Here is a 23,216-nt window from a genome sequence, read left to right as displayed (position 1 = left end):
GGGCGGGGAGCAGGGGGGCTCCTGAACGTCACGAGAAAGGATTCTCTGTGCATCAGCGAATGCACGTTTGTGCCCACCTCCTCCCTCTCTGTGTTGAGTCCATGCTGAAACTGGGCACCCAGTACAGGGGCTGGGTGGCCAGCAGGAGGCTGCAGGGGACACAGCAAGGGGCCCTGGGGCCAGGCGGCACCAGGTGCTTACACCCAGGATGGGGAGGGAAGGCAAAAAGGAGTGGCCCCAGCGTGTGGGCTCGAGGTGAAGAGCAAACACAGATGGAAGGAACCAGAAGGAACCAGAACCCTGTTTGCGAAGTGGACCATGTGTTAGAAACTGCAGGATCCACCCAGTGCTGACCCGAACCTCATTCTAGTAGCGGGAACTTTCAAACGTGTACGCCACCTTTGCTATTAAACAAAGCAAGCCTATCTGGGGAGGGCGACAGCCACCAGAAGAGCCCTCATCTCTCTGGCCCTCCCTTCTCTGCAGAGCCCGGAGCCGGCGCCTCCGTGGGGACGACAGGGAACCGGGCTGGACTCCTAGCCGTGGCCCTCTGCACTGTGGACGGACGAGGAGCCCGTTGCCCGTTTCTGGGGAGGTCCTCCGAAAGCCTGCACCACACCGTGCTTCCAGGTGCAGCCCTGCTTCTCTCGTGCGTCGCAGGGTTTACAAAATACCCAGACTCTGGTTGCCAGGCGTGCGCTCAGCCGGCACCCGAGCAGGGTGGGCTCTGCTTTGCTGGAAACGGCCTCAGCTTCCCCGCAGAACTGCTGAGTGTGTTCTACTGCGAGAAAACCAAGGACACGTAGTGTTGGAAGTTCTTTTTTTAACATAATGGAAACGTGAGCAGACACAGTCAACACGCTGCTTGAGTTTTTTTTTTTTTTTAAAAAAACATTTTATTTCAAAGAGCAGATTAAGTATTTTGTTAGGCAACAAGTGGGAAACCAAGTGGCCAGAGGACAGAGTTTGTCTTAATAAATAACAAAATGCCATTTACATTTCTTAAACTTCTAAACCACGTACCACATCTTAAATAAATAAACCCACACTGGTGCTACATCGCTAAAGAGAGTTCCAGGCGCCTGGTGCGTCGAGAAGTGAAACATGTCGGGGCACCGGGCCCGCCAACCCCCACCACGTCCTCCCTGAGACCTGCAGGGACGAGCAGTGGCAGCCGCCTTGGAGCTCAGACGTCGGGCATGTCCCCGGGCCTTGGCTTCCCGGCTGCTCGCTTCTTGACGCCTGCTTTTCAGGCCCGTGTAGACAGGGAAGTGGTGGGGAAGTGTCCCGGGTGACGTGAGGGCTCTGAGGCCCACCCTGGTTTCAGATCCAGGTGTCAGGGTTCTCCTGTCCCTCCAGAGGCAGGGCTCTGTGCTGGCTGCGTTCTCGTGCCCGTGGGGGTAGCCAGTCCCCACGCAGCTGATTCAGGCGACGCCTGGGAAGGTCCCTGTGGGCGCAGGGCTCACCTGCTCTAACAAACTGCAACACCTGAGAGACGCAGGCTCGCCCAAGCACCACCCGCCAGCCCCCGAGCAGCTGCCGTGTGTCCCAGGCTCCAACTGGGACGACAGTGGAAGTGTGACAGTGGGACGACGACTGTGGCGACAGCACTTCCCACGCACCTTCTTGCCGCTGTCGTGGGCTCCACGGCTCTCCTGAAATAGTACCTGGACTTCTCAAGGTGGCTTTTGGGTCTTTTCCAGGTGTGTGTGCAAAAGGCAAGGGTAAATCATTCTTTCCAACACAGGATCCTTTATTTGAACTTTTCCTTGACAGTTTGTGAAGGACGGGCCCAGCCTCCCTCCAGGGCATGCGAGTGGTCAGTGCTCCTTGGATCTGGAAGGGGATAAAGGAGCAGCTGGTGACACAGCCAGCAAGGGTCACAGGACAGACACGGAGTTTGCCGAACGCACACACCCTCCCAGGGCCAGCCTCTCACCCTTCCGCTGGGGTCTTCTGAAGCCACCCGGCCCACCCTGCAGCCCTGGGGGACTGAGGAGGGAAGACAGGAGCGCAAGCAGGGCGCCCGGCTGGCTCTGGGGCTATTTTTGTTCTGACAAAGCTGCAGCTCAAAGACCACAAGGAAGGCAATTTCCCTGACGCTGGTCTCAGGTTCTGAGGAGGGTTATCACGATCGCAGGCGCATTGAGGCATTTATTAGGAGCAATGAGTGTGACCGAGATGTGTAAGGTCAGGGGCAGCGGGTGGGTTTTCTGTCCTCTGTCGGGTTAGGAAAGGCCAGGTGTGGAAGGCAGGTGAGCAGGGCAGCATTAGAGCTGCCCTCTGACCTGGTGCGGGGGGCACTTACAGAACTTGGTCCCCGGTCGCCGACCCCGGGCAGCTCAGCTCCTTGTGAATGAGGCGGATCAGGAACTGCACCCAAAACGAAGAGGAGAGGCCGTTACTGTCGGCAGGGAGCCCGCGTCGGGCGAACCGGCGGCGCCCTCGGAAGCCCAGCTGCCACGTGGGGAGCAGGGGGGCTCCTTCTGGACATAAAGGGCTCAGAGGCCCACAGGGCAGCAGGAGCCTGAGGCTCGGGCCCCTGGGTGGGGCTGAGGGCCTGTGAGTCCCGCTGAGGCCGCGCGTCTAGAGGTAAGGCCATTAGGACAGATTTCAGCCTAAAACCTTCCGGATCAAGATAGCCTTGAAATGAAATGAGTCCGATCATAAAATATCCAGATTGGAAACAGAGAGTAAAGACAAGGTGGCCCACCATCACGGAGACACTGGGTGGGGGTACTGGAGAGCCGCACGCCGGACTCTGAAAGCCAGGGGACCACCTCCTGGGCCCGGCACTCGGAGGCTGACCAGGCTGTCTTTGGAGCAGCCGAGTTTCATCTGGAAGCTTCTGGGGGAGCACTTGGCTCCACCGGGACCTTTGCTCGCAGCCCCCGCAGCCGCTGTGGGGGTAACCCAGGGACAGCTCTGCCTCACCTGCCACCTTTCCCTCGAGCTCCTTTACACGCTCACGGGGCCGAGTCCGTCTAGAGTCAGACCAGCGACAAAGCGCCCCTCCGGGTAGCTGGTTTGCGGCTGTGGATCTGGTCTTTCTGCAGGTGGACGCCAGCCCCACAGGAGGCTCCCTTACGAGGCAGCAGGTGCCCTCAGGCCCAGGAGGGCCTAGTGGGCTGACAGAGGCCCAGCACAGGTTAAAACCCACACAGCCCCACAGGACCCAGCCTCAGGCCAGAGCTCGAGGAGGCGGGGACATGCATCGTCCTCGGGCTCAAGTTTCAAGGAGGAGCCCAGGATGCCCTCTTAGACGGAGTTCAGGCTAGAGAGAACAGGTGTGTCCCCCACAGAGAAGTGCGGTCGGCTGCTGTGCTCCGTCCTGTGCGCGTACAGTTAGGGGAAGCGGGGAACGTGTCAGGTGCTAAGTACGGGGCTGGCGGCGACAGTGACACTTCTGCTGAGCAAGCTGACCCTGGAGTCTGAGCCTCCGGCCCACTAGCATCAGGCTGCTCGGCCGGAGCTGGCAGCTGAGCGATACACATGCCACCAAGTGCTACGTGTGAAGGGTTAGCAGGAGGAGCCCAGGGTTCTGCTAAGCAGATCACAGGAGGGAAGGGGGAGAAAGTGACCAGTGTTTTGCGTGGCATGAAATACACTGCAGTAGCGACGAACCTGCAGATCAAAGGTCGTATGCCAGCGTGTGACCACGTGCTGTGTCTGCAGGCGCCCCCGAGACACGGGTCTGCAGGGGTAAGCCTACGCATGTGACGGCATGGCCACCAGGCGCTGGTCATGCTCCACGGACAGTCCCGCAGGTGCCTGGGTCTGACCCCACGGGTGACCCGCCCAAGTTGTTGGGGTTCCCAGTCTGACTTGGGAGGTGCAACTGGTCTCTGACCAGCAGACAGAAGAGGTATGTCTGGTGTTTGTGCCGCTCCCGACTCCTCCCTGGGTGCGGGACGGCCCCTCTCCTGACACTTCTTCGTCTGGGTCTCTCTCACCTAACCCCGACAGCCGGTTGTTATTCTCCTGCCAGGTATTTTCACATTCCCTTTCTGCCCTTCCTGAACTGTGACGTGTCACGTGTGCTGTCCACTCTGCGAGCCCCGCAGCTGGCGGCCCGGCGCAGGCCGTTCACAGACCCGTTTGGACGTGTACACCCACCTGGGTTCCGCCCGCACAGCCCTGCTTTTCATTCCCGCAAACTGTCAGCTATTTTGTCATCAACTGAGCCCCATCCCCATCTCCAGACCCCTCCACCCAGGGCCTCCGGGCAGATCCACTGGGTCTGTCCCGTCCTTGGTCTCTCTCTAATGCTGCCCACCACCCGCCTCTCTGTGCCGCTCCCTGGGGCTTCCTGCTGTCCCCATGAACTCCGTTCCTTCTCTGACATCTTCTGTAGCATCACGTATGCTCATTTTATGTCTATCTGATCCTGTCTTCTTGGACCAATGTGCCAGTGCTGCCTAATAAGCTGCCCACTGGAGCCCTTGAGGGTCCTGGTGTCCAGCTCCCCCTGGTGCAGGCCTGACACCCCACCTCCTCTCCCCGGGGGGCCCAACCCCTGGACCCTCCATTTCTGAGACTGACGACTCGCCCAGCTGCTCCAGCCAGAGCCTTAGCACTTATTTATGCTGCCTGGGTTTGGGGCCTGTGGCTACCCTCCCTTTCCTCAGGGTTGGCTGGGCTTTTAAAAGGAAGCGTGGTACATTTTCCCTGGCATTGGTGAGGGAGAGTTTCCAGTCTCTGAACAGCCCTACGGATGGAAGTCTCCTTGCCACTTAGGTCAAGTGATGTGGGGACTTAACTAAAACCCTAGAACAAATCCTCTGAGGAACAGCCTATGAGTTTCTGTATGAAACGGGGAGCTGTAACAGCCCCAAAATGAAAATACGGGACTTTCATTGGCTCGACAGAGCTGATATTTCCAAACCCTGAAGTCATTCTCCTTGGGTGTTTTCTGGTGAAGCAAGAGGAGGTGCCTGGCCCCAGGTCGGGGTCTCTGTGCACACCAGCCACTCTCAGGTATGCGCTGCATGCCTCTGGCTTGTGCCTGCTCCTTCTGTCCTGCAGCACCCCTGGGTCTTAGTGCAGCTGCCTAGAGAGTTGGGGCTGCCAACAGAAGCACCAGGTGCCTGCACCCATAGCCTCTGCTCCTTCTTTCTCATCCCTCTGGGTGCTGGGAGTTGGCAACTTCCCCAGGGGGCTGCTGGATGCAGGAGAAGTGCTGGGGCGACAGGGATCACCTGGTAGGTGGTGGGTTTCAGCTTGCTGTCTCCCCCAGTCCCCTCGATAATCCTGTCTTGGGAGCTGTTGTCATGCCCATTTAACCAACGTGGAGCTGCAGAACAGAGTGGGTGGACGCACACCCACCCACAGACGACGCACAGGGCTGGGGTCCCACGCAAGGGTGCCCCTTGCTCTGTGTGTCGCTACCATGCTGCCTGAAGCTGCAGAGCCACGGTCGGGCCTGCGTCTGCTCTGACGTTTGTTCAGACAACGTTTTGTTCAGACCACAAAGAGGAATCACGAGCGCTCAGGGCAGTCAGGCTCTGCCGCAGGCCAAGCCTCCCTGAGGACCGCGGGTCCCCGGGAGGCAGCACCACCAGTGTTCGGACAACAACCAAGGAGACTTACCAGTAAGGCACAGGCGTCAGCAAACATCAGCATGTAGAACACGTTGTTCCATCCAGACGGGGACAGGAGCCCGGCCAGCAGGGGGCCCAGGGCTGCTCCTGAAAGGGGCAAAGGGACACATGTGAGCTGTGTGAGGAAGACTCTGGAAGGTGGCTGACTGGAGTACCCAGGCCCCATTGAGTACAGACCGGTGCTTAAGGTTAAAGAAACACACTGACACCACAAAAACCCAGGCTGCTGGGGGTGGAAAGCTCACAAATACCCAGTACCGTGCGGGCGTGGCTGGGAAACCTCTTTCTGGAAGCAAATCTAGAAATATGTTCTGACCTTAAAACATTCATCCTTCTGATCCAACAATACCAATTAAAGACTTTATTAAAGAAATCAATCTAATGCACAACCTTAGATATGATTATGTTACGAAACGTACACTTGGTAAAACATGAGTAAGGCTTGTAGGTGCTGATACTGCATCGGTGCTAACGCCCTCGTTCTGATAATCAGGTGCTGTGGTTGCACCGCGGGATCCTTTGTCTTTACGGAACACTCACTGAATACACAGTTCCTGGTGAAGGGGCAGAATTTGCCCCTAAGTGGTTTGGGGGAAAAATATGCACATACACTTTTCTTACGTGTATGTGTAACGTGTTACAAGTATGTGTGTGTGCGCACGAAAAAAGATGATGTGTAGGATATATGAATCTCCTGTTCTATTTGTGCAACTTTCCTGTAAGTCTAAAATTATGTCAAAATGATTTTTGAGACCCTATCAAGATGAAAGAAAGCAAATATTCTTCAAAATGCCCAAAGATCTCCAAGAATGTGGCAGCAGTTTGGGTATTTATTGTCCTAAGAGTGACAGTGAAAGATTATGGCCCGTGCATAGGATGGGTCGTCGTTTCGGCATGGTAAGAAGTATGAAGAATTTACACCCACTTATCCTGACACTTAACCCTGAGAGGTAGGAGTTCTGGGGTCTTTGCCACTTTGTACGTACTAATGTGGTCCCAAGTGTTTACAAGGAGCCCTTACTACTTTTACACCTGAGAAGTGCTTGCGTGTGTTTTAAGTCTCAGAGGAGCTCCCAGATGCACACGGTACACTGCTCACGTGTGCTTATCTGGGCACATCCCAGCACCACAGAATGGGCCACAAATAAATTTAACAACTTATAAGCCCACAAAGAGAAGGGCAGATGGGAGAAGGACCATTCTTGGGAGGATGGACTTTCAAGGGCACAACAAGGGCACGGGCTCCAGTCTTCTTGCTCAGAGAGAGACAGCCAGAGGACTCCTTGTTCACAGGCAGGCCTGTCCACGCACATGAGGCAAGGGGGTGGGGGTGGAAGGAGAGGGAAGGTGGGCAGCAGGTGAGAATTTTTTATGATGAACCATTAGGTCTGTCCCTCCACTCTCTTGATTCCAGGTTTCTCCTCCTCAACATCACTCCAGGGACCCCCCCCCCCCCCCCCGGCCACCAATGCTCACAGGACAGCAGCCCCTCAGCCTGGAAATTGTGAACCAGAGGCACTGGGCTCGGGGATTCGGGTGGAGATGAGGCAGCAACTGAGTCAGGGGATGGAGGGAAGGCCACCACTTCCACCAAGCAGGTGCCCACCCTCCCACGTGATGGCTGGTATGCTGGTGTGAGGCTCACACCCCAGCAGGCATTGAGGGGGGTTTCCTCCTCCAGATTCCAGGTGGATCCCACAACTGAGAAGACCAGTGTGGACACGCCATCCCACGCAGAAAGGGTTTCTAATAAGTGCTTGGTGGCTCATTCTTAAATACGAATCTGTGAAGGGCTGGCCACATTTATCTGTGTCTGAGGAAAGCCGCACACAAGCGGGGAGGAGGGGAAACCACAGGAAATAAACAAACCAGGGAGGAGAAAATACTCAGGAAATTGTAACACCTTTGGAGAACTGTTAGAAAATTAAGTTGAACCATATGATATTCTCACATTTACACCCAAAAACCAGTATCACCAATTTCACGATTCAATCTAACACAAGGTGTACCCAAGAAATAAGGACGGGATGCACCAGGCTTTTCCTCTCCCACAACACCCTGTGCTCGCTCTTCCTTTCCAGCCAGGCCCCACAGAATGGCTCCTGCAAAGAAGAGTGGCAAGGAGGGCCGTCATTGAGGCAGTGACCAGAGAACACACCATCAATGTTCACAAGTGCATCCATGGAACGGTTTCAGGAAGTGTGCCCCCTGTGCCCCCAGGCACTCAAAGAGATCCAGAAATTCGCCACGAAGGAGAGGTGAGCCCCACATGTGCACACTGACACCAGGCTCAACTAAGCTGTCTGAGCCAAAGGGATAAGGAATGTTCCATACTGTATCCACATGCGGTTGTCCAGAAAATGTAACATGGATGAAGACTCTCCAAGCAAGCTCTCTACATTGGTTACCTACGTTGCTGTCACCACTTTCAAAAATCAACAGTTAGTCTGGAGGAGAACTAACTGCTGATTGTCAAATAACGGCACAAAATTGCAAAATAAAAATACCCAAAACAAAACAAAAACAAAAACCCCACAAAAAGTGTGATGTACTACGGGGGCAGAAAAACACTAATGTGTGAGAACCAAAGTGAAGGTTGGAAAGTAAAGTCAAGAATATCTCTGAGAAAGCAGAGAAAAGAGAAAAAGACAGTAAAGAAGGGAAAAAGAAAAAAAAATGGAAGGATTAACCTAGAAAGGTTAACAGATATCTGACTAATCAGTTTTCCAGGAATTAAAACCAGGCAGCAGGAGGGGAGCCTCGTCAAAGAAAACACAGAGCACAATTCTGCAGAGAGGAAGGGCATGTGTCTCCGGGTGGGGTGGGCCCCCCGGGCTCTGGGCACAGAGGATGAAGAAGGCGCCCAGGGGTTCCCGGGGGAAGCAGGCGGAGCGCAGAAACGAAGGCTGGGAGAGGGCGACAATGGCCTTCTCAACGGAGACCATGGAAGCTACAAGACACTGGAATCCTGAGGAAAAAGGACTTTCAGCCTGGGATTCGTATCCGCAAGTTAGAGCAGGATCCAGACCTCGAAGACTCCCAGCCCCCAAGCTCCACCTCCCATGAGCTACTACTCAGGAAGCCACTGGAAGTCTCCTCCACCTAAGAGGAGCAGACACGGAGCTAGAAGATGGGTCCTATGTGGGCACATGGTGGAAGGGGTCGCAGGATTTGGGGGAAGAGGCTCTGGGATGAGGTGCGGGAGCAATGGGGCCAGGGAGTCCCTCACTGCTGACGGTTGTAAGGGGGTGACGGGAAACAAAGGAGCAAGCATGACAGCAAAAAGTGTATTTCTTGGCTCAGAGTGAGCACAGCTAACACCATGCGAGGCACTGACTGAGGAGGATGGGGAAGGGGAGCGGGGCACAAGCGCCGAGCCCCAGCCTCCTTCCTAGGAGGACGGCAGACAGTGTCAGGCCGGGGACTGAGGCTTGTCGACTCGTATGCAAGTCAGACCAGAGGGAACAGCCGACGTGACTGCTTCCAGAACGAGGACTGACATTTTACATAATTAGCTCGCAGGGCTACCTGGTCTCGAAAGTTACATCACGTTTTACTTTGATAAAATGAAAATTAGCTGGAAAGAACTCAGGGCTCTATGTAGCTGCTCCGTGTAGGACATACAGACACCACAAGCCTCGCGTCCCACAGGGAGGGGACTCCAAGCACCCTGGGAACGCACCTAACAGGTGGACCGTGTCACTGGAACTGCATGGCCCTGGTGAGCTGCAAGACGACACTGGCTTGTTTACTACGAGCTGAGCTTTGCCTGCGTCAAAACCAGAATTTACGACACTGAGCAAACGAGTCCAGGTGAACACTCCGTGGGCAAGGTATTTGCGGACCGCTGTGCATTTCAGCTCGAGCCGGTCCTTCTTCTGTCCAGCGTGGGCAGCACGTACGGAGAGAAATGGCAGAGGGGCAGCCTGCTCCATCGCCGCTGCTTCCGGGGGCCCGCGGGCGGGGGGCTGGCAAAGCTGCAGGTGCCCCGTGGCCAGCGCGCTGAAGGTCAGTGGCCAGGTTGGAGGTGGTTCCCCTCTGCCGCCCTTCGTGGGGGGACGGTGCTCAGAGCTGTGCCTTGGTTCCTACTGGCGGCTCAGACGCGTTCTCCAACCTCAGCTGGGCACCTCCGCTCCCTCTTGTTTTTTTCGAAGAATATCAGGAAAGATGTGGTTTTCCACCTAACTCAATCGCCCTCCTTGTAAACCGTCACCCTCTGCTATCAAACAGCTCTCGGGGCTGCTGCAGAGGTGCAAGTGAGCTTAAAGAAACGGCTTCATGGTGGCAGTTGGGCTGATGTCCTCTGGGGACAGAAGGTGGTTCAAAGTCACAGATCTCCTGAGAACTGAGCTCCGCCCAGAAGCGTCCTGACTTCCACCCGCATGTGCCTCAGCCGTGCTACGTGACGGGAGCTGTGCTGCCTCGTACACACCTGCCTCGGGCCCAGCACCACCTCCCTTTCTCTGGACGCGTCCCCAGCCCCTAAGAGGTGGCCCAGGAGGGGAATGTCTCACTTTAAACATTAGAGAGTGGCTTCTAACACTGCCCCCCAAATTCAAAGTCACCCCCAATCCAAAGATGGTGCAAAAGAGGCTCAGGCCTGGCCCCCTTAGAACGGTGACCTTGCCTAGTGCATTTTAGAACAAGCGGCACCTGTCACACGAAGTAAGCTGGGAGCCCTTGGGAACGGCAGCCAGGGCGTGATGGGGCTCCTGTGACCCAGAGGTGGGCGGTCCTATCCCAGCGAGGTGTGGGGAGCTGTGTGAGCTGCGGGGAGCCCAGGCCCCTCTGAGCTGGCCCTTCCCTGTGAACTCAGCAGCCTGGACAGAGGCAGCCTGGCCCCGGCTGCCATCCTGGGGGTCCGAGCAGTCAGGCATTTCGGTTCACACTCCTCTACTGAGTGAGCGCTATGTTCCAGGTGCTTCTCCATGCTGGGATGTCAGCAGAGCACAGAGCAGAGACTCCTGACCTGCAGCAGCTTCTGTTCAGGTCCACGTAGCAGACACGCAGAACATGCTGTGGAGACGAGACACCAGGGAAGAGGCACCTGGAGTGTGGGTGACGTGGGTCCACCTTCCAGACAGCCGAGAGTTCTCATGGAGAGGGTGGTGTGATACCTGAGCCAAGACTCCAAGGGCCAGGCAGGAGGTTCCCCGAGGGGCGCTCCTCGGGCCCAGGACACAGCCCGTGCAAGGGCCCTGCACAGGCACACACTGGTATTTGTGAGCAGCAGCAGGGAGGCCACGTGGCTCTGGAGAGCGGCGGGAAGGACTTCAGATTCTGCATCAGTAAGACAACAGTGGGCGTCCAGGAGTGGACGGTGGCGGTCTCTATCCTGCTAGCACACAGGGCCACGGGCACCACCGAGAGAAACCTCAGCTTCTCACAGTGCTGCAGGACAGCCCCAGGTGCCAGGCTCAGGGGGAACTGTGTTCTTACGGAGCCGCCTGAGTCTGGTAAGGGCTTAGTTCTACAGCTATGACGTTGTCCCACATGCCCAGGTAGCCCTCCCCACCTGGCTTGCCCTCTCTCACCGTCGCCCTGCTGAGGGAGCCTGGGGCAGCAGGTGACCTGGGCTGCAGCTCAACATCCTCCCGGGCAGCCGTGGGCGCCACACCAGCCAACCTCCTGAGCCTCAGCTTCCCACGTCCGGAGAGGGACCAGAATAGGATCACAGGAGCCGGGTGCAGGGCAGGGGCCCTGGCGGGAGCGGTCACAGGGACGTGCTCCTTGCACGAAGGCTCAAGTAAGGTCAAGAATGTTGCCCTCAGCCTTCTAACTTGCCAGTAAGAACACGCTTGTCACTGTATCAGTTCCCATCTGCCTGTCTCTGAGTGAAGGACTTGCTTATTGTGCCACTTTTCTTTCCTCCAGAATATGCTACTGAATGCGCTTCAAGAACGCTAACGAGGGGTGCCTGGGTGGCTCAGTCGGTTAAGCCTCTGACTCCTGGTTTCAGCTCCGGTCATGATCTCATGGGTCCTGGGATCGAGCTCCCATCGGGCTCCCTGCTCAGTGGGAGACTACTTCCCCTCTCTGTCCCTCTCCCTGTTAGTACTTTCTCTCAAAAATAAATAAATAAATAAATCCCCCCCCCCCCCCCATGAGCCTCTTAAAAAAAAAAGGAACCATAATGAGGCTGATAACACCTGAATCTTGTATGCCTGGGGACCTATCAGTGTTCCTGCCCTTTGTGTTTGGTTAAGATCCTGTCCATCTTGAAATGGGAGTGATAAACAGGGGACCAGCGGCCCATGGGCCGAGAGGTAGCTTAGGTGAAAGCCCGAGCACGCGTTCTTTCACACAGAGGCAGAGTATTACCAACGAGTCCCGTCTGTCCTTCCTCTGGAGCCATCCGACCAGCGGACAGACGCCTACGTGGCCACTTCCCCCAGATGTGCGCATGCTTTCCATCTGCTCATATTTTACAAAGCCCAGCCAATCCCTTATTTATAAATTTATAAAAAAAACTTATTTATAAACTTTATTCGTCTTATAAATACGCTGTTCATCTGTTTGTGAATGGGGACTGAACTTTTTGAATATTGAAACCGATCTGAATATTGTATTTTGGAATCATGTTTTTCTACCTGAAATCTTAAAAATATGGTTGATGAAAATTCTATAATGTACTGGAAATGTTATGGTTGCATCACGGTGAGCCGGTGTTCTGCTACGCAGCGTCTAGCCCCTCCACTGAACGTGGGGATGCTGTCCTCACCCTCCCACCCGTGGCCCTCACTCTTTGGCTGCACATACGAGCTCTCCTGTGGTCTGCACATGTCATGGTTCGGTCTCAGAAAAGATTAGGTTTTCACAGTAACAACATCTAGCACTTCTTTTCACATTAAGTAATCTAAACTTGTCAGTAACAATTACCTGAACTCTGTGGCAAGTACATTAATCAAATTGCTCTTAACTGGTTTTTATAATAACTTATTAATATAAATTAGCAACTCCACTGAAATACTAACTGAACCCCAAATAATTATGAATACTATATTTTTCTATTAGTGAAAACTATTAGTATTATTAAGCACATGTAAGTACCGTATTCATGATGTGAGTTTTCCATTTTGTCAAGTTAGATTTCACATATTTATTATGTATGAAGATTAAATTTTGAATTAAGTCCCGTTTGTAAAATTAACTAAGAAAAGGGAGTTTCTGTAAGTCTTCGTTACATTTTCCTTCCTTGTGTCTGTAGAGAACTGTCACATGGCAGCTGCTCTTTCTTCTGAACTCTGCCATTTTTAAGACTCTGATGCCCAAATCCTGTATCAACCTTTGTGTTTTTAAGTTGCAGTGTTGAATTCATTTGTGGACAAAAAAGATATTATAATTATATGGATATAATATCCATATATTTTAGTGGATATTATATCCACTAAATATGGATATAATATTCATCCAACTAAAAGTAATCCAACTAAAAGTAATCTTTGAAAGATTCAACAAAAATCTTTTTTTTTAATTTCCTTATTATTTATTTGTTTATTTTCATTATTTATTTTTAAAGTAAGCTTTACGCCCAACACGGAGCTTGAACCCACAACCCTGAGATCGAGAGTTGCTCTACTAAGCCAGCCAGGTGCTCCAATAATCTTTTTTTTTTTTCTTTTTTTTTCTTTTAGAATAAGCATTATAACAATACTGTAGAGTGTTTCAATGCAGGAAAAAAAAAAAAAGACCAGTCAGTGCTGTATTACCAAAGCAACTGAAATCCTTGACATCTGTAAATGAGGATGTGACAATGTGGTTTCCCTTTGACCACAATTAACCTCTTAGAGCTAAAAATATCCACTCACCTACAGAGCCAGTCCCGTCAATGATGGCAGTCACAGTGGCGAGGGCGTGGGAGTTCCCCTTGAGACTTTTGTGTGTGCCCTAGAAGAGAGCAAAGAGCAAACGTGAGCAAAGAGCAAACCTCTTGCACCATCAGTGAGAAACAAGCCTGCGCCTCCTTACAGCAATTTACTCGAATAACTTGGCAAAGCAATTCAAAGCATGGGGTGTTTTCCATCCGAAAAATTAAACTCTGCTCCATTCCAAACTTACTTTGGAAAGATACACAAAGTTTAAGGGTTTTCAACAGTAAGAAATCATCAGAAATATCTGTCCAAACATATTCTGCTTTAAAGAACTCTCAGAATGTTCCCTTAAGCAAATATTTACTCACAGCACACCACACTAGCCAATGTGGAAGATAAAGACACAGATGACACTCGTCCCTGTCCCTGAGCCGTGCCAGCATCAACGCCCACTTCCACATTCCCGTGAGGGGCTTTCCGTGACAACATGCCAGATGGCTCTGCAGTACCCGAAAACCAGTTCACGGCAAATGCCAGGGACGATGGGGAAGAGGGCAGGCCCCAAGGGGCTGATGTGAGGGTCACCAAGTCCTAAATGACAACCCATCAGGAGCTCTGGTTCTCAAAAAGCAATACATGTAAGCTTGAGAGAAAGCAGCACACACTGAGGACAATAAAAGAAAACAATTAACGGGAGATACAGTGCTTGGAAGCCTAAAACTACACAAATAAACCCAGGCCTGTAGCAACAGATGCTCGTGTGTGTGTACACAGAAGTATACAAAATAAAGCGCACACACAAAGCGATAATCACCCGTAAGCCACATTTTCTGGAGTCTCTGTTGTCTGATCCCACGGGGCAGATTAGGGGTCTGGTGTGGGGCCTTCTAGAATTTTCTGTGCCTCGTGCAAACAGGAGTGTGGGGACTCCCTCAGCACAAACGGGGGGCCCGCTGCTGGAGGTCTGCGGCCCGGTGGACTCCCCGGCACCCCTCCCTCTGCTCCTCTCTGCTGACCTGTCAGGGCAGGGCCTCTGGCCGTCTTGGGCGTGAAAAGGCCTGGGTGCTGAGGACAGTGCACTGAGCCGCTGGGCAGGTGCCCTGCCCTGAGAGGAGGGGTATAAGGGGTAGGGGGCAGGTGCGGGGCCCACCGTGGTGTGGGGTCCGTAGCCACACGGGCTGGCCGTGGTTTCCCAGCAGGAGAATGAGTGAGTGGTTGGAGAATTCTGGGTCTGGTTCTGGGAGGACTCTAGAGAGGTGCAGGAGGGAAGCCATGTCCCTGCAGGCCAGGAAAGTTCCAGGGGCCTCAGGAGCCCGTCGGGGAGGCCGGACCAGAGGCCTGAGGAGGTGGCCACCCTGCCTACGAGACTACAAGCCACCTCTGGGGGACTGCTTATGAATTTAAACAAGCTTTTAATTTTAGAGTAATCCTGGGTGCACAGACGCGCCCTGCACCCACCTTCCCTGGGTCGCAGCGGATGCTGCTGGCTCTATCTGCCACAATTAAGGCCCAGCATGGATGCGCTAGGATTACCTATCACGTGGGTTCTTATCTAACGTCTACTTTGGTCTCTTTCTGTCCAGGACACCACACGATGTGCGGCCATCACATCCCCTTGGGCTCCCCCTGGCTGTGACAGTCCTCATACGTCCCCAGTTTCTGATGATGCCAAAGCCTGGAGTGGGACGTCCCCACGCTGGGATGTGTGGGATGCTCTGCTCATGATGACACTGGGCTGGGGGTCTGGGAGGGAGGCCACAGGTGACGTGCCATCTCCGTGGGACATGTCCTGGGTGCATGCTGTCACACGCACTGCCACTGTCGGCGCTGACCTTGGTTCCCTAGCGGGGGTGTCTATCAGGTCTCTCCTGCAGACCTTGAGAGACCTCTCCCCTTGAGAGGAAGTCGCTGTGTGCAGCCCACACCTAAGGAGAGTGAGGTGTGTTCCCTTCTCCGAGGATAGAGTACCCACAGAAATTCTTTTATGGAGGGGATTTGTATCTTTTCTCCCATTTATTTAGGGAAAAGACTTTTTAAAGAGGATTTTGTATCTTGGAGCCTGGTTCCCTATAGACAGTGGCATCTGATGACTGTGTCAACTGACCCTCGTGTCAGGTGGATGCGGGTGGCCCTGCCTCCAAGGGGTCCAAGGCCACCTTGTCAGCAGCCCCTTCCTCCGGGAAGAGTGGGTCAGTGGTCCCCGTGGACCCCAAGGCCGACCAGCAGGGGGCCAGGCACAGAGGGTGGCAGCTAGAGGGTAGAGCCGACCCCACTGGGGCTCAGATCTGGGCCTCCAGGGCGGGCTTGGGGGTGCACGTTCACCAGCCCCTGGGGTTAGGCAAGGGTAGCACCGCAGGCTGGCTTCTGACCTGGGGCCTCACATGAGCCCCCTCCCCTGGGCTCGGCACCATCGTGGATGAATGGAGGGGGCAGCGCCGCTCTGCACTGGCTTCAGAAGACTCTTAAAAAAGCATGGCTATCAGTCATAGGCAGAAAGCTGCTTCTACATAGACACGTTTTTTTTTTTTTTTTTTTTAATTTATGATAGTCTCACAGAGAGAGAGAGAGAGAGAGGCAGAGACATAGGCAGAGGGAGAAGCAGGCTCCATGCACCAGGAGCCCGATGTGGGATTCGATCCCAGGTCTCCAGGATCGCGCCCTGGGCCAAAGGCAGGCGCCAAACCGCTGCGCCACCCAGGGATCCCCCATAGACACCGTTTTACTAAGAGTGACCACCTCTGTCGAGAACGGCAGAGATGACCTGCGCCTGCCTTGGCTCGGTGCTGAGACGGGTGGCCACTCACCAGGTCGGCGGAGACGGCGGTCGTGATCAGGGCGTACGGCCCGCTGACCAGGGCCCCGCTGAGCAGCAGCATGGCTGTGGGAACCAGAAACCAGAAGGACAGATTTAGTACTAAACAGTGGCCTCTGGGAGAGCCCCTGAGGCCTCAGCCACTCGTAGGGGAGCAGCCTGGTGCCACGCATGGGTGGGGAGTGGGGAGTGGTGACCGCTGGGCCACGCGTGGTGAGCATCTTCCTTTAAACCTGCCTGGGTATGTGTGGAAGTCCTGTCACACTCCCCCGAAGGCTCTGGACGGGTCTGGAGGACCTGGTACTACTCCCATTTCCTTGACCCTCAATGGGCGGCAGCTGTCGACGCCCCAGGAACGAGCGGAACCCCGGTGTCCCGAGCTTGGACGTGCCCTGGGGGTGCCAGTGCTCCCTGTCATCATGCCGGCTGTGTGCTAACACCAGCCACAGCCTTCTCTGCCACAGGGAGGGCTCTCTCAGTGCCCGCTGGTGGCAGCCCCCGTGGGGAACCCGGAGACCCAGCCCAGCTCCCGAGGACAGAACACGCTGATTTCTGAAACGCGTGTTTCTACACCGTCCTTCAGGCTCACTCTCCTAACCTAGCCTCTGGTTCACTCTGTGCAGAAGCTTCTGGACCCACGGGTCACAGGAAACCCCATGGTCCTCGCATCAGCAACCTGCCTTCTGGATAACTTCTAACGGGATCCCACACAGCCTGCTTCCTTCCCAATCGGCGCTGCCAGCTTGTTAAGACAGAAACAATATTTACCAAGTGTCAGAGCCATAATCGGATAATGCTGCTTGCAGGACGTTAAAAATAGCCCTCCAGTGTCATGCAACTGCTCTCAGAATGGCAGCTGACGGATGCCAGCTGGGAGTCCGTCCCCTGCCTGGCCTGTCCTCACCCGCCAAGGGTGCGGGACTCGGGCTGCTGCGGCCCTGCCCGCTGCCTGCCGGGGGCACATGGCTCCTCTGAGGGCCTCCTCCCGGCCCCGGGGCAGGTGGCCTGTGCTCTCAGACCTGCGGATGGGCAGGTCTCACTGCGGGCGCAGGCGTCCCACCAGGGGAGGGACACGGGACTATTTTAGCCATGCCATATGCTCAGTGACACCAGCCAAGTGCCTCTGTGTTGATGTTTTACTTTGTTTCATCAAGCTGTGTAGACGAGCACCGAGTATGGAAGAAGGAAGGCCTCATAGACTCACCGATAGTGGCTTCTAGGCCCATTTTGCTGATGGTGGAGAATATGTAGAGCTGCCACGGGTATAAAAAGAGAACTGGTTACTCCAGGAAGCTGAAGACTGCCCAGGAGGCTGTCCTTCTGAGAAGCCAGGCCGGGGGTTCTCAGGCAGCCAACCCGAGAGTGAAGATGCCCTGGAGTCCCCAGCCTCCTGCCCCCCATGCAGGTTCTGGTGGCACCTCCCACTCTCTGGGGGGTGGACGGCTGATGGATGGGGCTGGGGGTGGGGCGGCTCTCCCCGGGCTCACTCTGAACAGCCGTCCCCCTCCCTGAACAGATGTAGCTGCTCAAGGAGGTCCTGCGCTGGGGCCACACTGACGCTTCTTCAGCAAAGGTTCTATGAGGGTCTTTGTTGGGCTGCGTCCCAGGCTCCAGGGTGCCTGGCAGCTAGGCCTGTTCTGGGGACACAGCCCAGCAGGGTGGCAGACGGGCAGGTGCTTACGATGGGAGATGATGAGTAACTGCATTAGTCCCATTATTATCGTTACTGTTACGCAGCACTGAGTGGGAAACCCTCACATTCACTCCGTGAGGGGGCACTACTGGCGCCCTCGTTTCTCTGATGAGGAAACAGGCCCAGAGAGAGAAGGTCACCCGCCCAAGGACATGTGCCATCAAATGCATGAAAAGCTGGAGTACACAGCGCCACAGTGGGCAGGGTCAGCACGGCCTGGGGAGGTCGGGCATCCTAAAGGCTGAGCAGGGCCTGTATGGGGAGGACAGGGATAGAGCACCTCACAGGGAGCCAGGGATGAGTGAAGAGGTGGCTCATCAACATGCTGAGGCCATGGGAGGCGTCCAGGGGAGTGGGCTGGGAAGGCCCGGAGGGGTTTGGAGGGGTTTGGAGGCTATGGCCAGCATCCAGAAACCATGAGCCATGAACGTGGCTGAGTTCGGGCCAGATATGACCGTGTTTGCTGGTGGGGAGGGTGGCTGCTTCTGGAGACTCGGGGCCCACACAGGGCAGGGGTGCGGCGGGGCTGGGCTCACCGTCGGGGCCGCCAGCAGCAGCATCAGGCCGCAGGTGGAGGCCCTTTTTTCCAGTCGGTCTGAGATCACACCTGCCAGGATCCCACCTGCAATGCAGAGGGGCGAGTCCAGGGCTGCCTGGGTGCCCAGGGCAAGAGCCCATCCAGAGAAAGCAGACTACACAAGACAGCAGCAAGAAGAGAACCCTCTTCTCCACATCCCTGTCCACATTCACCATGAGCAGGAGGCGCCTCAGTGAACCAGCCTCGTGGGGCTGTGGTCAGAGGTGGGTGACCCGGGGGCATATCCCAGTGAGACAGCAGGGCAAGTCGTGGGTCTGGTTCTAGGCTGGCCCCGAAGCCAAGCCCCTTCACTGCTGGGGCTCTGACATCTGCAGCCTACCCTGAGGCAGGTCCCTGCTTCCAGAGGAACACTGGTTCCAGGTGAGTCAGAGCCGGGACAGGGGACAGTGCCCCGGAGTGACGGCCATATATCCACTCGGGGGATGCAACATTTTGGGGAAACGCGTCCCTCTCAACAGTAAGGCAGCTGAGAGAGAACACAGGCCCAGGTGCACACCTACCCTTGGCAGTTTCCGTCTAAGTACCACAGGGAGGGAGGGACTCACCGAAGATCCCGCCCACGTCAAACAGGGTGGAGAGCTCCCCGGCTTGCCTGGCGTCAAGGTGATCTAACAAAACGACAAGTATCCCTGTGAGCAAGTCGCAGCCACGTAAGACCACACGTGGCACTCTTTTGTTTCCTAAGCATGGCTTACACGGAGGAGCAGCTGAGTCGACTCCACAGTTCACTATGTAGGTGGACGCGCAGAAAAGACGAAAGCCAAACACTTTAGCAAGAAATGAGGATTTGCCTGTCTCAGCCTAATTACCATCCCTCTGGTTCAGTGTCCCCCAGGGGTAGCTGTAGGTTGGGCACAGCACAGAAGGTGCTGGTGCAAAGAACTGCCTGGTGCAAAGGGGCTCTGGCACCACGGGAGTGCCACAGGACCCTGAGGTCCTCAATCTGGAAGGGACTGCGCCTCCTCGTACGGCAGAGGAGGAAGCCACGCTGGGCTCTGCGGGGGATTCAGCTTGGCCGGCACAGGAGAAGCGGGCTTCGGGGAGCATCTGGGACCACCGGTCAAATCCAGCCTTTCCTGGTGTCCTCAGTGGCACATTTTTTTGTTTTAATCACTGAGACTGGAAAAGCCAGCAATTCATGACTAGAGTCCTAAAAATGTCACCCCTTCTGCAATCACAGGGAACAGAAGAAAAAAGAAGGTATGATGCTTGTCTACACTGCATGTGGCTTGCCTGCCCTAATGGAGTCACTCGACAGGGAGCAGCTCCTTACTGACCCCCTCTGTCCCACAGACTCTGCACCCCTAAGGTCGGGGGGCTCCCCTTACTGCCTCAACTTGCTGTCCCTATGAAACTCAGCCTTCTTGCCTCAGGCTTATGGCCACCTCTGCTTGTCCTTACCACCACTGGGAACATGCGGTGTCGGGGCCCAGGGCAGGCTGCCCCAAGACAGGCCACTTTGGCATAAGGATTATCTTGAGTGAAGGAGTGCCTGGGTGGTTGTCAGCTATGCATCCGACTCTTGATTTAGGTTCAGGTCATGATCTCAGGGTTGTGAGATCGAGTCCTGTGTCAGGGTCTGCACTTGGTGCAGAGTCTGCTGGAGAGTCTCTCCCCTCTCCCTGCTCACGCTCTCTTTCCATAGAAGCTTCTTGTTGCCTCACTGTCTTTGGAATGCCCTGTCTGTGTGGGTTTCCCATGTGCACACTATCAAATGTGATTTTCTCCTGGCATCTGTCTCATGGTATTTTGATTTTCAGTCTAGCTCAAAGGACCACAGGGCAGGGGAAGGCCTCCTCCCCGACAGCGGTCTGCACCCTCTGAACCCACACATTCCAAATCTCCCCTTGTCATCACGTTCTTGGGGACTCCGGTGTCCTTCCCTTCTCCTTGCAATCCCTGTTTTCTGGGCCCAGAGGCTCCAGGGCCCGCCCTGCCTGTCCGCCCCCAGCCATGGCTGCAGCCTCTGCACTCAAGCATCTTTTAAGAATGGCCGGTGCCAGGCAGCCCGGGTGGCTCAGTGGTTTAGCACGGCCTTCAGCCCAGGGTGTGGTCCCAGAGACCTGGGATCAAGTCCCACATCAGGCTCCCTGCATGGAATGGAGCCTGCTTCTCCCTCTGCCTGTGTCGTGCCTCTCTCTCTGTGTGTCTCTCATGAATAAATTAAATCTTAAAAAAAAAAAAAAAAGAATGGCCGGTGCCCCTCTCATCTTCCCCTCTGTGTCCCACACAGCACAGGGGTGCACGGTGCTCGTGGGCTGGTATGTTCCAACCTATCTACAGCTTCAGCCACAGCCGGACTTAGGATAAGGCCAGCTGTCAGCTGTCCCTAAAACTAGAGCCCATCTCCAAGGAGCAAGTTCCAGGTCAGATTACTCAGCATTTAAAATCTCAGATCCCCGGGCCTCCCCTCCTCATGGGAGGGTGTGACCTGAAGTTCTAGATTGAAATACAGGCTGCCCCAGATAGGAAGAGCCCCACGGAGCCTGCAGCCACAGCTGGAAAGGAACACGGGGTCCCTAAAGCCCCATCAAGGTTATTATCTGAGTTCTTTTTCTGCCTAAATTTTTCTACTAATCTAAACTATAGATTAGTGCACAACTTCCATATCTGAGTTTTCTTTTTGCCCATATTTTTCTACTAATCTACACTGTTTGTTCCAAAATATGTTTCAAATCATCATGCATCACGGGCACCGTTTCCTTCCCAGACTACAGAAACCTGCACATAAAAGGGAGTCCAGATCACGGCCACTGCACGGACTTCACACCGGTGCTTCCAGCAACAGGTACTCACCCACATTGGTGATGTACAGTGGAAGCCAGAAGAGGAAAGTGTAGCTGACCAACTTCGCAAACAGCAAACACAGAGAGAACTCGATCACACCCTGAAAAAGAGCGAGCCAGTCTTTACCCCAAATGTGTACTCAGCAGGTTTACTTAAAGGTGCAACAGAATTATGAGTTACTCATTCCCCTAAGAACAGCTGGCACCTCTGGGCTTGTGGCACCGGCAGACGCTGCCGGCAGAGGACAGGATGCCGCCCAGGGAAGGGTGAGGACCGGCCCACGGCCACTCCGGCAGCACGTCCTCCCTTTGCAGATTGACACCCAAAGTCTTGATGTCAGATCAGAGTCCCTAAAAGTACGCACTGATTTGGTTCCCGCACCACGTTGCTCTGGAAACTTAGCGGCTAGAGTTCTCAGAGCATGCCTGGAGGGCCACCTGGTCACCGCGCACTTGGTCCTCTCTCCCCTCTTGCCAGAAACTGCTGCAAACAACGCAGCAGCCGACACGCACGGGACAGGCCTTCTGATGGGCCCACACCTGCGCCCGCAGCCTGCCTGCTCCCCACAAAGCAGAGTGCTGGGAAGACTCCAGGGAGAGATGTAGGTCGCAAAAGGGACGCCGGGGCCTGCCATCTGATGGCGACTGTGAGAGTCCTGTGTTCTACTTGAGCTCTACTTTTACAAAGATGTGGCCTCACGGGACAGCCATTCCAGATGTCATTGGGAGGTCTGGGTGAGAAACAGGGTGTGACACTAAGGGTCACGCTATGTGCGCACAGGAACACCCACCAAACTAGGCAGGGAACACAATTCTCAACGTGCGTGATTCTGGAATTACCGTGTTAGTGTTTCACAGGGGCCAGGCCGGGATGAGCATGCGCGCAGGGCTGACGGCACGAGGACCATGCACCCGGAGCGGTGCCCACTGCTGTCCTGAGTGACCCCGTGTAATCCCCAGAAGAGTATTACACCAGTCACAGAGCCCCACTGCCCACGAGGCAACAGAGGCTCAGAGTGGCTGACACACTTGCCTGGGACACCCAGCGTGCCGGCGGCAGGGCCAGGTCACGATGCCACTTCAGTCTGCAGCGATGTGCACCCCACCTTCTGCCGAGCGGCGCAGGGCAAAGTTACTAGCTGTTATTAACAATTTTAAAAGTAGCTTTTGGGGATCCCTGGGTGGCTCAGCAGTTTATGGCCTGCCTTTGGCCCAGGGTGTGATCCCAGAGTCCCGGGATCGAGTCCTGCATCAGGCTCCCTACATGGAGCCTGCCTCTCCCTCTGCCTGTGTCTCTGCCTCTCTCTCTGTATCTCTAACGAATAAATAAAATATATATATATTTTTTAAGTAGCTTTTTATTTAAAAGCAGCCGGCCCACATCCTCAGTGACTCTGGGAGTCCCGGCCTGGCCTTCCACGTTCCCCACTGGCCGGACGCCCAGCTTCATCTGGGTGCTGCCAGTACTTTCTGTTCTCAAGCAGAAGTCTCCGGAGTGCTTTCATTTCTGTGATGTCATTCTAAGGTCCTGGGTGTACTGTTTGTGTTTCCAGCCTCACCCAGTCGCCAAAGGGCCTCTGGGCCTGTGCTCCCTCTGCCCTTTCTCTGCCCTTTCTCTGTGAGGGCCCGCACCAGTGGGGCCACTCTCCTCATGTGAGAGATCTGCGGCAGCTCCTTGCATGTCCCACCCAAGGGCAGGAGCCCAGATGTTTCTAGGTGTGGTCTATGAGGCCAGCAACAGCACAGGCCTGGACATCCTACCCCACGGGGGCAGTGTGTGCGATCTCCCCTCTCCACCTGCTTCTGCCCTGGGCTCGGCCTTCATCGCCTGCCATGGCTCGCCGTGTTAGAACACATCTTCCACGTGTCCTTTGGGAGGCCCCCAGATTCTCTGAGGGAGCCTGTGAATTTAATAC

At 55.0% G+C, this 23,216-nt stretch overlaps 1 protein-coding gene across 6 annotated transcripts in view; it reads right to left on the bottom strand.

Moving 5' to 3' along the window:
* Positions 1–870: 870 nt before the first annotated feature.
* SLC37A1 (solute carrier family 37 member 1) overlaps positions 871–23,216 on the bottom strand; it is a 75,345-nt gene continuing 52,999 nt past the window's right edge. For all 6 annotated transcript variants that reach the window (XM_077879316.1, XM_077879313.1, XM_077879314.1 and 3 more), the window contains exons 12-20: positions 21,311–21,401; positions 19,060–19,122; positions 18,453–18,538; positions 17,428–17,476; positions 16,216–16,289; positions 13,409–13,487; positions 5,590–5,687; positions 2,309–2,373; positions 871–1,836 (exon numbers count right to left, since the gene is read on the bottom strand). In XM_077879316.1, coding sequence (XP_077735442.1) covers positions 1,821–1,836; positions 2,309–2,373; positions 5,590–5,687; positions 13,409–13,487; positions 16,216–16,289; positions 17,428–17,476; positions 18,453–18,538; positions 19,060–19,122; positions 21,311–21,401 — 621 coding nt within the window. In that variant the 3' untranslated portion in view covers positions 871–1,820. The remainder of the gene's footprint in view (positions 1,837–2,308; positions 2,374–5,589; positions 5,688–13,408; positions 13,488–16,215; positions 16,290–17,427; positions 17,477–18,452; positions 18,539–19,059; positions 19,123–21,310; positions 21,402–23,216) is intronic.

Source organism: Canis aureus, chromosome 30, assembly GCF_053574225.1.
Source record: "Canis aureus isolate CA01 chromosome 30, VMU_Caureus_v.1.0, whole genome shotgun sequence".
Classification (NCBI taxonomy): Eukaryota; Metazoa; Chordata; class Mammalia; order Carnivora; family Canidae; genus Canis; species Canis aureus.
This window is presented reverse-complemented; position numbering and strand designations above follow the sequence as displayed.